This window comes from Musa acuminata, chromosome BXJ2-1 (assembly GCF_036884655.1).
Source record: "Musa acuminata AAA Group cultivar baxijiao chromosome BXJ2-1, Cavendish_Baxijiao_AAA, whole genome shotgun sequence".
NCBI lineage: Eukaryota > Viridiplantae > Streptophyta > Magnoliopsida > Zingiberales > Musaceae > Musa > Musa acuminata.
Window position 1 is genome coordinate 9,467,111 of NC_088338.1, and position 14,842 is coordinate 9,481,952.

General features: G+C 37.4%; 1 protein-coding gene, 1 long non-coding RNA gene and 1 pseudogene across 4 annotated transcripts; all 3 read right to left on the reverse strand.

The window, feature by feature from the left end:
* Positions 1-981: 981 nt before the first annotated feature.
* Positions 982-4,552, reverse strand: LOC135597955 (probable histidine kinase 5; annotated as a pseudogene). Its single transcript, XR_010481460.1, has 7 exons — positions 4,541-4,552; positions 4,264-4,464; positions 4,033-4,084; positions 3,712-3,942; positions 3,506-3,604; positions 1,870-2,474; positions 982-1,220 (listed from the first exon to the last, which is right to left on the reverse strand). The product of XR_010481460.1 is annotated as a probable histidine kinase 5 (transcript).
* Positions 4,326-11,942, reverse strand: LOC135598839 (probable histidine kinase 5). Of its 2 annotated transcripts, none has more exons than XM_065093219.1 (7): positions 10,792-11,942; positions 10,423-10,715; positions 9,806-10,069; positions 6,272-6,516; positions 4,848-5,014; positions 4,537-4,749; positions 4,326-4,468 (listed from the first exon to the last, which is right to left on the reverse strand). In XM_065093219.1, exons 2-4 carry the CDS (start codon positions 10,675-10,677, stop codon positions 6,481-6,483), a joined length of 555 nt encoding a protein of 184 aa, XP_064949291.1. In that variant the 5' UTR covers positions 10,678-10,715; positions 10,792-11,942; the 3' UTR covers positions 4,326-4,468; positions 4,537-4,749; positions 4,848-5,014; positions 6,272-6,480. Both variants share the same exon structure in this region, with proteins under 2 accessions (XP_064949291.1, XP_064949292.1).
* Positions 11,943-13,731: 1,789 nt separating this feature from the next.
* LOC135598083 (uncharacterized) lies at positions 13,732-14,821 on the reverse strand. Its single transcript, XR_010481486.1, has 2 exons — positions 14,712-14,821; positions 13,732-14,282 (listed from the first exon to the last, which is right to left on the reverse strand). It is a non-coding gene; the product is annotated as an uncharacterized LOC135598083 (long non-coding RNA).
* Positions 14,822-14,842: the final 21 nt, after the last annotated feature.

The following is a 14,842-nucleotide window of genomic DNA, read 5'->3' on the forward strand; positions in this document are numbered from 1 at the left end:
ACGGATCTGTCTTGTGGCTTCAAAGCTGCAAAAAATAAGAAATATATCTCAAAGTCTTCAAAGAAATCCCACTAACAAACCAAAAAATTTATGTGGTTTTGTTAATAAATTCTTAAGAAAAGATTTCGGTTAGTTGAGAATGGATTACAATGAATTGTTTATTTCCATATACATAAAGTCATGAAGACATTCTTAAAATTCTTAGATAAAGAAGTTAATTGAAAATAATAAGAAAGAACAATAGCTAGTAATCATTTAACAGGGGCAGTAGCAATATATTAACTAAAAAGTAAGAAGTAATGCAATACTGAATGCAGAAAATAAAAGATGAATAAAAAATCCATGATAAATTCATAGGTCAATAACAAAATAGCCAGAAAACAAAAAAGAAATAGATATAACAAATACATTCTACAGTAAATTTTGAAGATTTGAATTTTTTTGATTTAGAATGTGGCAAGGGCCCTTAGATGACAAGCCTGGGTGTCATGGTAAGGTTGCCCCAATTTTGCCAAGGCCTTGAAATAGTGGTCAACACCACTTATCCTCTCAGATTGAAACTGGTCCTAGCTTATAGACACAAAATTCTAAGGTGTAAGAATAAGTTTGTCAAAACAGAATGGTCTTTGGTGAATGATGCTCTATGCAATGATTCTAAATAGAGAAGAAAATAGGGATTCAAAAAACCTCATATGAGGTGTGGTCATGGATTCAGTGCACTTCATGAAACATAGCAAACTTAAATAGCCAAAACAGAAAAGACAACCATCTTATTGACAATACGAAAGACAATGAAAAATACCCATCCATTTCTGGCATTTTAACATCCATAAAGCAAGCATCAAAATTGTGTGGAGGTTGTAGCATTTTAATAGCCTCCTTCCCACTGTCTGCACTTGTAACTGTAGCGCCATATTTCTCTAAAACAGCAGCAGCGACTTTACAGTTGATTGCATTGTCATCAACAACTAGGATGTTTTTTCCACTGAGAAGACTTTGAAGTGGCATTGATTTGCCTTTGAATTGCTGCCTCTTGTGCTCCATGCCTAGTGCTTTCCACAGACAAGCAGCAATGATACCTGGGCGCAGTGGTTTCAGTATACTATCAACATATCCTGCTGACTTCAGTTCATGAACCTCGGTGGGGCTTTGGGAAGTTACTACCAGAAACATATTTGGCAGACTTCCTAAAGGCATCGCTGCACCATTTTTCCTGCAATCTAAAAGAAGGTGAGGAAATAATATGCCCTCACCCTCACCTCAGGCATCTTTATCGACAAATACCATGTCAAAACGCTCTCTTCCACTGAGCGAAAAAAAAAAGAAGCATTACCAGTAATGCAAGGTTTTTTTTTATCAGATAACTTCAAACATATTATTACAACATCAAGGTGTCCCATGCTAAATTTGAGCTATCATAATAGATTCATAATATGTACGTTGTTATGCATCCTGTTGGGCCTTCTTCTACTTGAAAAATACGTTAGTTCTTATTGTACTTCAACACCCTGAATCTAGTAATGGAAAGTTTAGTGGGAAGTCCTTTGAGAAAAAACAAGAGAGAATGAAGGATAACAAGCACATGACAAACATGAAAAGTACCATGTCTGTAATAGGATTATCTTCTTCATCATGATAAAGCTGAATAATGCAACAGCCCAAGAAAATTTGAATACTAAATCCACTATCAAAGTATCAAGAATATATTTATATTCTTGGAAACATGCGTGGGAGGCTGAAGATACAAGGGAAATAGTACCAATTATGCGAGAGAATATAACTGGTGAGTAGACAGGAGAAATTTGAGAAATTTAGCTAAATTTATGGACTCTAATGGGCATCGTTAGTATCTTTAAATATAGCAATTACCTGGTATTGCATGCATCCAATATGGTACCAAGTGCAGAGTCTTGGTTGCTTACAACATCAACATGAATCCCCAATCTTCGCAAATGATACTTGGTGATTCTAGCACGAATACATCTCCCATCAGCTACCAGTCCTCTCATACCTTGGAAATCTGATAAAGCTGGGTCAGAATGATGCCTCTTTGCATCACCTGAATTTCTGCATCCTTCCTTGAACACAGCAGTGAAAGAAAATGTACTGCCAATCCCTGGCTTACTTACAAGTCCTATCTCTCCTCCCATAAGGTCAACTAAGCATTTGCTAATGCTTAGGCCTATTCCTGTCCCACCATATGTCCGTGAAGGAGAACCATCAGCTTGCATAAATGGAGTAAAAATACGGTTCTGAGCATCTTGAGGTATTCCGACACCAGTGTCTTCAACAGTCACCATCAAGTTGATTGCGTCATTACCTTCAGTCGAAGATTTGAACATTGTGAAATTCTCCCAGACTTTTTGTTTGTCTGCTACTTTGAACCCACTCAAAGTCTCACACAACACATCTTTCTCTCTCTCTACTTCTTCGACTAAATCTACTGAAACAAATATATGCCCCACTTCTGTGAACTGAAAAATTATGTAAACTCAAATTAACTATGATATGCATACATCCATGCATCCTCAAAGGCTGTAACTAGTAAGAGATAAAATTATTTGATATATTATGTAGCTAATACCCAATAAGAACTAATCTTGTCTTTGCTATAAGCACATATATAAGGCACAGCAGATTCAAAAAGCTGATTCACATCTACTTTTGACCTAGTATAGATAACAAAGGTAATATATTAGATTGAGGCATTGGCTCAAAATAAACTTCAGAATCTCAATAATGGGAGTGAATCTGAGAGCAGAAATTGATAAAAAAGCTGATACTGGAGATTTATTAAATGACTTCTTGTCTTAGTCAAATTTAGAAACTACAAATTGTTCTCAAGATTATTAGGAATCTCAATAAATGTCTGATGTCATAATTTTCCTATTGCCAACATAGGAATCTCAATAAATGTCTGATGTCATAATTTGTGTCCATACAATGAAGAAGAATCTGGGAAGAAAAACAACCACCATACACAACTGGACTAGTTGAACCCAAACAATCTTTAGTGTTATTTTTTAGAAAAATAATCAAAATAATGGAACAATACATAGCATATAGGTTGTAGTTCATCGACAATGGTATTCACAGACTCAGAGTTGATATGGAACAGAACTGCAACTTTACCCTGAACAGGTAGAATGGCAGGAAAAGAAGTGCTAAATATTGCCTATTTAACTTTAAACAAGCAAACTCATAAGAGTGTCTATTTCACCATATGAGTACCAGACAACTAAATCAAGTTTGAGCTAAATCAGCTGGTGGTAGAGATGGAAATATTAACCTTTTAAAGAATCTGAGGTTGTATAGACTATAGAAGACCAGAATTACCATCAAGATGGCTATACATTTTTACTAAAAATATTGTTGGAAGGAAACACAAACATGGATATTTAATTATGCTAAAACATATTCTTGATTTTCACACCTACAAAAAACCAGCAAGTACCAAGCTCTAATGTGCTACTTGTATGATCAAGAAATTGGATGAGCAATTAACCTTCACTGAGTTTCCAACAAGATTTGTGATGATCTGCCTGAGCCTTCCAGGGTCTCCAATTAGAATCTCTGGAACTCGTTCAGATACATACACTGCCATCTGTTTTCCAGAAAGGAAAATTATTGCCAGAGGAAAAAAAGGTCAAAAGTGACAATGTGGTGAGAAGTACTTGAAGTCAATCAAATCATTCTAATTTAGATTTTTACCTCTATGCCTTTGGCTTGTGATTTATCTGAAAAAAGAGACGGCACATTGTCCAGAACATCACAAAGATCAAAAAGGAACAGCCTCTAATTCAAGTCTGCCAGATTCTATCTTAGCCTGATCAAGAACCTCATTTATTAGAGCTATCAGAGCCTTTCCACTTGATTGAGCAGTCATTGCAAAATCTTGTTGGGTTGCATCAAGATCTGTGTCCATCAGCATCTGCAACATACCTGAATTGGTAGAAACATCTTCATTATAAAATTTCTCACGGATGATAAAAAGCCAACTCTAGAGACCAGTATGATATAAATGTCACAAACCTAAGACACCATTCATCGGAGTCCTGATTTCATGGGAAACTGTTGCCAGAAACTACAACCAACAGAAATGACACATCAATTTAAGAGTTAAAAACAAAAGGTTCATATAACAATAAGAATAAGTGCAATTCTTCAAACTCCACAAAAAAATTGTTGTGAAGAGTGCAATTTAAGACAGCATGCAAGTCATATACAATTTTAATTCGTATAGGTTGAGAGAGAATGAATAACCTGAGATTTTGCAACATCAGCAGATTCTGCTTGGACTTTCAGCTCTCTCATTTGACAATAATCATCTTCTACCTCCTCAATGCGGTTTAAAGCTGCATGAAATATATGCCCAACTAGAAGAACAATTACTGCAACCCCTACTGACATGGTTCTTGCTGACCAAGGTAGTGGAGGCTTGTGCTTGAATCTGGATCCAGAAAACTAACTGCAGATAAGGAAGAATCATTTTCAAATTTTGATATCATATGTAGGCTTTTATATTAAGATGGATACCTGCAATGCATTTCATGCTTCCGGGTTGGATCCCCAAAATCAACTTAACTAATATGCATCTATCCAGAAGCAGCAGTGTCAGGACCATACATCCTAATAGGTGCAGAAACTTTTGTTGTGTCATACAAATTAACAATGATGGTTTGTTTGCTGGCAAGTTGCTGAAGAAGTTTTTCCACCAAAGATGGGACATCAAATGATGCACCAAGGTATCTGTTGAAGATAATAATTGCAAAAAGTTAAATAGGAGAGAAACTAAAACAATTTGGCTTTTTGCAACTATTCAAAGGCAAATAGCAGATAGCGCTTACCCTACAGTAGTTTCAATGCGTTCTTGTGGTGTAGCATTCAGAGGCAGGTTAGTTTTGTACACTGAAAATGTGAGCACCACACCAAGGTGATTGGACTTCAAAAGATTACAAGAAGTTAAGACCCCCTTCCCAGCAGCCCTTGCTCGCAGTATATTGTCACGGTCTTCCTGAGAGCAATATTAAATGAAAAGATTAGCTTGAAGATTGCATCATACTTTATGATTGCATTAATAATTTTCACTATTACAAGTTGTTGCATAATATGCATGTAAAAAAAATGTTCATATATATTAAACAAGTAAAACAAATGAGCTTGTATTAGAAACTGCACAGATGATATTCAATAATGTAATGGATATGAGAATATCACAAAGAAGCCATTTCGGATTTTTGCCTCTCTGTCGCCAAAAGTAGCTGCTTCCATATGATGAAAAGACATGTAAATCTTACAGATACTCCCTCATGAGAAAGGGCATGCAAATCTTACAGATAGTCCCTCATGTTTAGCTTCTTTACACCTTTGTTTTTTTTTTTTGCTTATCCATTCCAACAAATCTAGACACCTCTGCCTACTAAAATTCCTACTTCAATCTGGCCAGATATATAACATGCCAATCATTTCGAATTAATTTATCCCCCACTGGATAACACGAACTCATGCAAGCTTGTGGTTCATTTGCTATTCTTTTAATCATTGCACTTCTGAAGCAGAAACACACATGAAATAACCCAGACAGTCCTCAAATCTATCAAACGATCCAAATTCACTTTAATGCTTTCATGCACTTGAGGGTATCACATGTATCTGGAATGTTATTGGCAAACGTTCAACCCTCCAGGAGTTTCTAGTCCCTGACCTCGTTGTTTTTGAAGAGAGTAGTGAAAAATAAGAAAACTCGAGAAAAACAGTACTAGTGAATCACTACAAAGTCAATGCAGTAAAATCCTATTAAGGTTTCAACTCTCTAATTATGAACAGAAATTGGAACAAGTATCCAAGGGTAACTTGGAAAACTGTTCTTTCCATTGGCTTCCACCACAAGAATTACCATATAGGAATGATAAAATGTGGCTTGCACATTGTGAAAGTTGAGTTTGACATTACTTTAGACATCCAATATCTGATTTATCTGATTAGCATTTGCTGCTTGCTGCTACAGTAGAGGCATAAAGAACTTAACCAGATTGTTCTCGCATGAAACATCCAGACCTACGTTTTTAAAGCTTGCCAAAAGAGAATCTACATGTCTTCTGGCATGAAGGTAAAATCACATTTATAAAACAGTTAATTATGTATTCATAATCTTACCACTATGTTCAGGAAACAAATTATCTCATTTGGAAAAATGGAAATCCTAGATCTGTGAGTCATCACGAATCTAGATACTTGTTATTATGGAAAGACAATAAGCATATGTAGTCACCTTGCCGGACATCATATCAGTAGATACAATGTGGGATACAGGTGCATATTCATCTTGAACAGGTGAGGGATCAAGTTTCTCAGGATTGTAGTCATCTTTAACTAGGGACTGGAACTCAGTCTCCATCTTCTTTATTTTCCATGCATGCTGCTGCTCGAACTGCCCCCTCTCTGTATGTGATACTCTCAAAGCATAGGCAACCCTGCTCATCAGTGGCCTTTCAAATGCTGTCCTTGCTGTGTACTCTGCAAATATTTTTTGCCAGAAAGACTTTAAAAGTTAATAAATTAAAATTTTGATTTTTCTCAACTATAACTCTCTAGTTTCCAAGTGAAATAGTATAAGGCTACTTGTGGAGATTTTTCTCAACTTTCAACTCTCTGGTTTCCAAGTCAAATAATGTAGACCTATTTATGGTACTCTATATGACTTCCTAGTTTTTTCTATAAGAGATGTACATCTTCCGAAAAAAAGGTTCTTTATATTATGCATCTTCATAAGAAGTAAAGTAGTGTGTACCTGCACAATCTTTTCTTCTACCTACATCTCCTCAGAATATTTTTGATAAATCTAGATTTCTTTTGTATGAAAGCTGGCAATGGTAACTTTTAGCTCATATATGCAGCAACCATCAAAACATGAGCTTGTATCAATTTGATGGTTGTGCTCATAGACTAATATGCATAGTGAAATGAAGGTTCAAAATAAAATGAAAGAAAATTTTCATAAATAATAATAAAGGATTTTCATAAATACTAATAAAGGATTTTCAAAGTAATGGCACATATCAGATAAAGGAATTTATTCTAGAAATCTTAAACTATTCTCAGAAACTAGCTCACATGATCCCGAAACAAAAGCAACAGATAACTAAAAAAGATCACTATTTAGCTAATCTCACAATCATAGTAGAAAATTCAAAATGAAATATGAAATATATCAACAGAATAAGTACCTGATCAATAACAGAATGTTGCTTCCCATGATGAAAAGTCAAGACTAGAATGGCTAATGCATGTACATGATTCATGCTCACATTAATTGATCCTGCAGCATCCGAGCTCTCTCATCCAAGGTATGCAATACCGTACCATACCGTACCGGTATTTCGAGGTTGGCTCGGTACGGTACGATATCGTGTATTGAGCGGTACGTCAGGGTGTCCCGAGCGATACACCTAATTTAGGTGTAAAACTCTCTAAAAATATCTGAAAATAAAAAAAAAATTAGGATGGGGTTTTTAAGTTAGAAATAAATATAGTAATAGCATAAGTTTAGCAAAATCAATGTAAATTAGGTAAGAACAGTATCACATATCTTTTTCGGGTTTTGAAGAATATCTTGTGGAAGGTTCGTATTTCAGTCCATTATGGATTGTCCTTATGTAAACATACCTGTTGATTAGAAAGTTCTTCCTCTTAATCTTTCTCAAATTAACCTCGATTAAATTCACAAATCGTTGTTTTGTAGAATTTAGGAGAGCACAAATGTGAGGAAAAAAAAGTTTAAGATAGTTTAAGAGAGTATGAGAATATAATAGAGTGAAATAGGGGAGAAAAAGGGTTTAAATACTATGAGAAAGGGCTCCAACGATCAATTTGACTGTTGGAGCACTGTATCACTGTTATCGAGCGGTTTTAAATATTTCTTCCTCTTACTGTAGCATTGTAGCACTGTAGCACGTTCCATCCGGTAGTGGCCAGTCCGCGTACCGGTATGTCATTGGACCGGTACGTACCGCCCGTACCGGGTGATACTATTCGAAATTGCATACCTTGCTCTCATCACACATGTTAACGAGAGTGTCCTTTCTCCTTTCAGTAATATCTGCATTCATGCTTACAAATATCCACATGGCCACTAAGAGACCAAGAAAGATTCCTAGAAATAGGAACTTCTTACTCCATTTTCCACTATACTTAAAATTTTGTGGTTTGTAATGCTTCTGATGCTGAAACTGATATGGGGGATTTGAGAATTTGCCAACAGCAAATCCTATAAAAAGCACTACTAGTCCGACTACCAGACAATGTATGTTAAACAGTATCTTCGACAACACTTTGTGATGCTCTTGTATGGTTTTTACTGATTCCCTCTTGTGTGATGTAGTTTCCAGGTTCTACACGAGTGGTATATGGATATGCAATTAGTAAATGTTGGATTGACATAAATATAAAGTATATGGATAGCTAATTTCTAAAGAATGTCAAATATACAAAACACATGAGCTAGTGCTTCAAAAACTCAAAGCAGAAAACAGGGTGTGATGGTTTAATTTTTTGTTTAAATATGATCCTCATAACTTAAATAATGGACAGAATAGTTAATACCCAAACAGATATGGTGAGGAATTTTTTTTTAAATTTTTGCCCAACTTGAAAAATCAGCTGAAATATGCAACACTCAAGATTCTCAAGCTATCAAAAATATTGTAATTATTACACTATGGAAAGTGAACTGTTTTGGATGATGCCACTAAACTTTTAGATTTAGCATCATAGAGAAAACAAGTAAACAAAAGAGCAATTGCTCAAGTTCTTCTAGTTCCAGTCAGATTTCTCATTGTCAACACAAACATATTAACTGTTTAAATGTTATCTAACAAATATTAGATACATATAAAAGGAATTGAGAACACGTTAAAAAGCAAAAGCATACTTAAGTAAAACTACAAAAGTGACATCCATGAACAAAGCTGGAACAACAATGAAAGCCAACATGTGTAAGAAGTTAGTTGCTGGGATGAGGATGTTGAGCTGGACATAGGATTACTAGAAAAGATTGAACACAAGATGTTTACATATGTGAACAATTAAGTGTAGCCACAAAATAAAAACTGAAGAAAATAAGTTGGTATGGTATGGACATGTCCAACACTTCAAGTAGACAAGGTGAGTCTACAAGGATAATGATGTGAGGAGATGTAAATGGAATCTTAAGAAAATTTTATTAGAATTAATAAAAAGAGAATGACTGATCTTAGTTTGACCAATGATATTATCCAAAACAGAGCCCAGTGATAGGAAAGCATCATGTAGACAGGCCCAAATATTAGAATATTGTAGCTTGCATTTTGGATTGATAAAACAAAGCCAACTATATTCAATTTTACCTCTATTTAGCAATGCAATACCAAAAAGGGTGTGCCCAATGCACGAGGTTACCGCTAATGCGGGATATGACGAGGGTCAATGCAGCCTTATCTATATTTTTAGAGACTATTTCCATCATTTGAACCCTATCTCCTATGTCGCAGAGGAGCAACCTTACCTAGTGCAACTCTATATGCTTCAAAGAAATGTTTATACTAGTCTAGAAAAGAAAAGATATAAATTGTATTAGTACGAGGAAACTTTTGCATCAGGAAAAGAATAATATAATACATGGTTAATATAAGAACATGAGGTAATTTACATATACAAACTAGATACTAATGTTGTTTTGTTACTTCTCAGATATTAGTGTTACAATTAAACAAAAAACAGTCATGCTATTGATTCTTTCATTGAAATGCAATAAAGGAAGTTTACATACCTTCAGAGAGATTTCATCACTGTTTATTGTAGAAGGCAAAATATCTTGTGTATAATGTCCCTTAGGTGATAACTGTGCAGACCTAACAAGGACAGGATCACTTTGAGTTGGACAATGACCCTGGAAGACTATGTTATTCCTCCTCCGATGTTGTTGATCTTGGGAATCATCCATTTCTGACTGCAGTTCTGACAATGAATGTAACAGGCTACTGCTAAGTATTTCACCAGTTACAGGCTTGTTCATCCACTCATAGAATCTTCCCTGTCGCACAACCGAAAAGCTCTAATATGTGATTGGAGCTAGCAAGGAAAGCTACTCTTAATAATACAGCAACTAACTTCTCAAAGATAACTGAGAAGCTATTGTAATTTTTTAAAACAAAGAACCCAAAGAGTCAACAAATTCTAAGTATGTTTGATTTATGGCAGTGACACAAATGCACCATATATTTTCCCATTAATAACATAAAGGGTTCTGTTGTTGCAAAAACCAAAGGTGTATATCAATGGACTTTGAAATTACTTATGCTTTGGTATAAGTTGTTCTCTGAACGTTTTTTTCGTTACGAGTTCTAACAGGCACATGTACTTAGATATAGACAAGAGGGGAAATACCTGTTGTAATGAAGAGATTAGCAAAGCCAGGGCTTGAAGGTGATCTTTGCTAAGGTTGTATCGATCAAATGGTGACTGCATTCTCTCATTCTGCAAGTCCCTAATCCTCACCAAAACCCCATAGTCCTCCAATCCCCACAATAACCAGATGGAGCAACTAAGACCACAGAGAACCAACAGAAATAACATGTTTTTCCACGTTTGACAATGCTTGCATCGTCTGCCATCAGAAAAGGAGATGCAATGCTGGGACATCCTTGTGAGAACTCAAACCGTCCAAGCTTTGGAAATACCTGAGACATCACACAAATAAGCTTTCGATCCACGGAGAAATCCCAAACAGCCTACAAACCAAGATGCCAACTTTACCAGAGGAACAGCTGCAAGATGAGCTTTTGAGGCAAGCCAAGTTGGTTTCTCTGTGATCCGCCGGATATATCATCAGCTAGGAGACGAGGAAAATATCTTCCTCCTCTTATTCTTATTCAGCTGCCCACTCCCTGTTGTTCTCCTCACAGGCGTTAGGCTAAAGAAGAGATCTTGAAACATAACCCAACTGCTTAAGTGGAATTTATCATCAGATGGGGGGGGAAGGGGGGGGGGGAGAAGGGCAGTTCCCCCCTCCGACTCTTCTTCAGCCACCCGATATTTCCAACTCTTCTTCAGCAACCCAAGAACCCATCAAGATCATACCTTTTGGAGAAGCCTCTCGAGGATGATCCCAGAAGCCAGAGGGATTTCATCAGAGGTGACAGTAAAAGGATGGTTCCCCTGCTTTCCTTTCTTTTACATCAGCCCTGCTTTCTCCTTCTTTGCTTGTTTCCTTTCCCTTATTCCCGCACAGCTCCTATAACCCATCAAACTCATACCTCTTAAATCTCCACTACAAGGAAAGTACAACAATAGGATAAATGTCAGAGAAACCACTTGGTTCTTCCTCGATATGGCCCGGAATCATTGATCAGTTCTCACGGTTGAGATAAAGAAAGAGACTTCTCTCGGTCTACTCTCTGCACTGCTTTTGTTATTTTCCCCTCTCTCGCTCTCTCTCTCTCTCTCCTATGTGCAATTGTTAATGGCTGTGGGGCTGCTTCAGTATCTCATCGTCTGGTGAGAGCAGGCAAATGTACACATCTTTCAAGTAAGGAATGAAAACTACATGAAGCCTATTTGCAATGTCCTTCAATGGTGTGGAGGGAGGAGGGAGGAGGGAGAAGGGAGCAGACATAATGAAGAGAGAAATGCAACATCCCTCTTCTATTATTTTTCTCTCACCCTCTTTCTTCCCTTTCAACACTCTTGTTCTTCGTAGGCATGAAAGAGACTTCACATTGGCCAAGATGGAAGAGGAGCAGATGAGAAGGGAAGTTGGTGGGCACACGCAAATTCATCTCTGCTCTTTTCTCTTTTCAGAGAACACCATAACAGTCATTAGACTCATTCCAACACCTATAGAAAGGTGAGTAAGTCTCTCTCTCTCTCTCTCGACAAAGTTCATCCTGAAGGTCTACTGAGAAGTCTTGAACCACATCCCTGTTGTCCAACTCTGCAAGTGGTCTATTTTTGTACCTTGAAGTCTGCCACAAAAAGCAAAGAAGAAGAAGCAAAACCAAAGAAAGAACCATCTATATTTGAAATAGATTGCAGTGATGCAGTAAGTTGGAGCTGCCATCCTTGCATGTAAGCAAGGAGAAGGTTGGCTTGTCCAAGTATGAAAGCTATGTATCAAAAACATTAGACACTAGGATGTTTAAGATTTGAAGAAAGAGACCAGATTTAGGTTTGCAGAGCATCATGCACTAGTAAAGAGAAAAGTCCACCTGCCATGACACCTACCTGAGACCAACTTCTCATTCGTGTTCAAAAATACTGATTCCTAGAGTAGACAAAAACACACTGTGAACCTGTAGAACAAAGAGGAAAAGGAGTTCCTTCTCATAGCTTTGATAACATTGCTTAAAAATGCTTGTGAATGAATGCACTACAAACTGGTGATGATTCAATGCTGTCAAGCAACTGCCAGAAGTTTGAGGTGTTCCATAACCAAAACACACCCTCATTGTCTTACATAATTCTTTCATTAAATACATCTGACTGGGTGTAGGTGGCAAAATGTTCAGATATTCTAACTGTAAAATCTTCTGCTATTTCTTTGAACATTCATGTTGGAGCTTGTGAAAGATCCAGAGGAAAATGCCAAAAGACTTACTACATGAACTGTGCCTCTTCTTGTTACTTCCCTGGATATTAGTTCTTCTGGTTGTTCACAACAATTTCTCCACACACACAAGGAAGATTTGATATGAACTTACTACATTATGAGTTTGACTCAATAAATGGCAGCACTTTTTTTGGCATTGAGGTTTTTTCTTCCCAGAACTCATTTTGGACATTTCTAAGACTCCAATCATGGCTTGCTGTTGATCCACGAGTCCCAAAAGCCAAAACAATGACTACCAGAAGTAGGAGTAGTAAAAACCTACAAGCTTAATCCATTACAACTGGCTTTTAAGCATTCTAGCCACCACAATGATGTCTGACTCAGTGTCTAAATGGCTAGTGCAGGTGAGAAGCATTAATCACCTCCTGTGACACTTCCTTGGGCCACCAACATTTGATGGTTGACTTTGACCTTGTGTTCCTTGAGCAGAGACCCCAAGGAAGAGAACATCTAAACCTAGAATTTGGTTTAGGAAGTCATCATTTTGCTCACAAAGAGAGACAGAGAAAGCCCCAAATGGAGAAGCAAGGGAGGGATAACAAGAAAGAAACTATGAGATGGTGTATGCATCAAACTTTAGCAGTAGGTCCATCTCCCCACTTCCAGGGAAGAGGCAAATGATGACCCCCATCAACTGATTTGAAAGGGAGCTTAAGAGTTCAATGATGAAGAAGAGCTAAAGCAGCTGAGGTCGAGATAATGGTGCACTGGCCAATTTGGTTCCCCCTTGGGTTGGACTTGCACAACCAAGCTGTAGCCATCACCATCATTATGGTCTATTTCAAGGTGCCACTGGACAAGGTTTCATGATGAACAAAGGTTCAGAATCAACAATAAACTCATTGCTATGTTGATGGAATTGGGATCATGATCAAATGTGTGGATCATCATGTCAATAACATTCACTCTCTAGAGAACCAGATGAAGATTACAGTAAACAGAAGATTGTATGAATCAATCACACTGCTAGTTACTTGACACAGGAAAGCCATGCAAACACAGACCTTCCACCCTTAGTAATGGTCAACAACATTATTTGCTGTCACTTCAAATAAACACATGATTGGAGCTCAAGGGGAAAATACAAATAAAAGTCAAGCTATCCTCTGTTCATCTCTTCAAAGGCTGATGCTAGAATACTTCATGTACAGATTTATCAAAGAAGATGACTTTGAGACAATTCTACAAGCAACCTCTGTTTTAGCATGCAAGTGCCCAATCTAAGTCTATTATAATTGGACTCAGGTTACAAAAAAGATTCAATAAAGCCTGCATGGTTTAATGCAATCTTAAGCTTCTCTGAATGCTCAACCAGCATAAGCTTCAGTTTCTCAAAGACAATCTCAACTGCCCCGAGCAACTTGATGGAATGATAATCTACTTGTGCTGGGAAACCTGCAAATGACCTGCAATTGAGACTTCATTCTCTACTTTATTTCCTGTGATGCTATCAGAACGATTTGTCTCGATGGGATATCAGATATCGCTCTTGCGTCAGGTGATGCTGTAGGAGTCGATGGAGCCTAGAGATGGGGATTCTGCAGCCCCTTCAACCTCCGACGCCGAGCGGTGGTTGGTGATGGCGAATTTCGCGACGGAAGAGTTGCCCAATTCAATTCCTTCAGTTTGCCTTCCGAACCTTCACCAGTGACGTTATTAAGTGCATGATCAGCACATACTACATCGCTACATTGTTGAAGCTAACAAATAAGTTAAGCAGCAGGACTGAAACGATTCACAGAGGGTTTACGCACGAAGACACGAAAAGGAACGATACCTTCCATGATCTCATCTTTTTCCAACAAATGGCGAAAAATCCAATCTTGCTAAAAGTTGTGTCTAAATTGCATATTCTTTATAGATTTCAGAACCCTAATGTAAAGTAAAAGGGTAAAAGAACAACAAGGAGAGAAAAAAAAGAAACAAATTTTGCGACGATCGAGTCAATGAGTCGGAAATACGATGTCCGAAACTTGAACCAAGAAATCAGTATGCGAGGGACAAGAACCAAGAGATGGGAGGGACAAAAGGATGGAGGACTTCTAAACACTAACTATTAAGAACCAACCTCGCAAGCAGGAAAGAGAGGAAGGGTCGCTTTGGAGAGCGCAGCGGAGTCTGGACATCGTAGACCATCAACAAGCGGTCGAGCTCACAAGCGACGACGAGCGGGACAAGAAAAGATGATGAATAGGGGGC

Coding starts and splice junctions, on each gene's coding strand:
- LOC135598839 (XM_065093219.1), bottom strand. CDS start 10,677: ATGTCCCAGCATTGCATCTCCTTTTCTGATGGCAGACGATGCAAGCAT. Junction 10,070..10,422: donor TAATCTCTTCATTACAACAG/GTATTTCCCCTC, acceptor GTTGTGCGACAG/GGAAGATTCTATGAGTGGAT. Junction 6,517..9,805: donor GTGATGAAATCTCTCTGAAG/GTATGTAAACTT, acceptor AAATATTTGCAG/AGTACACAGCAAGGACAGCA.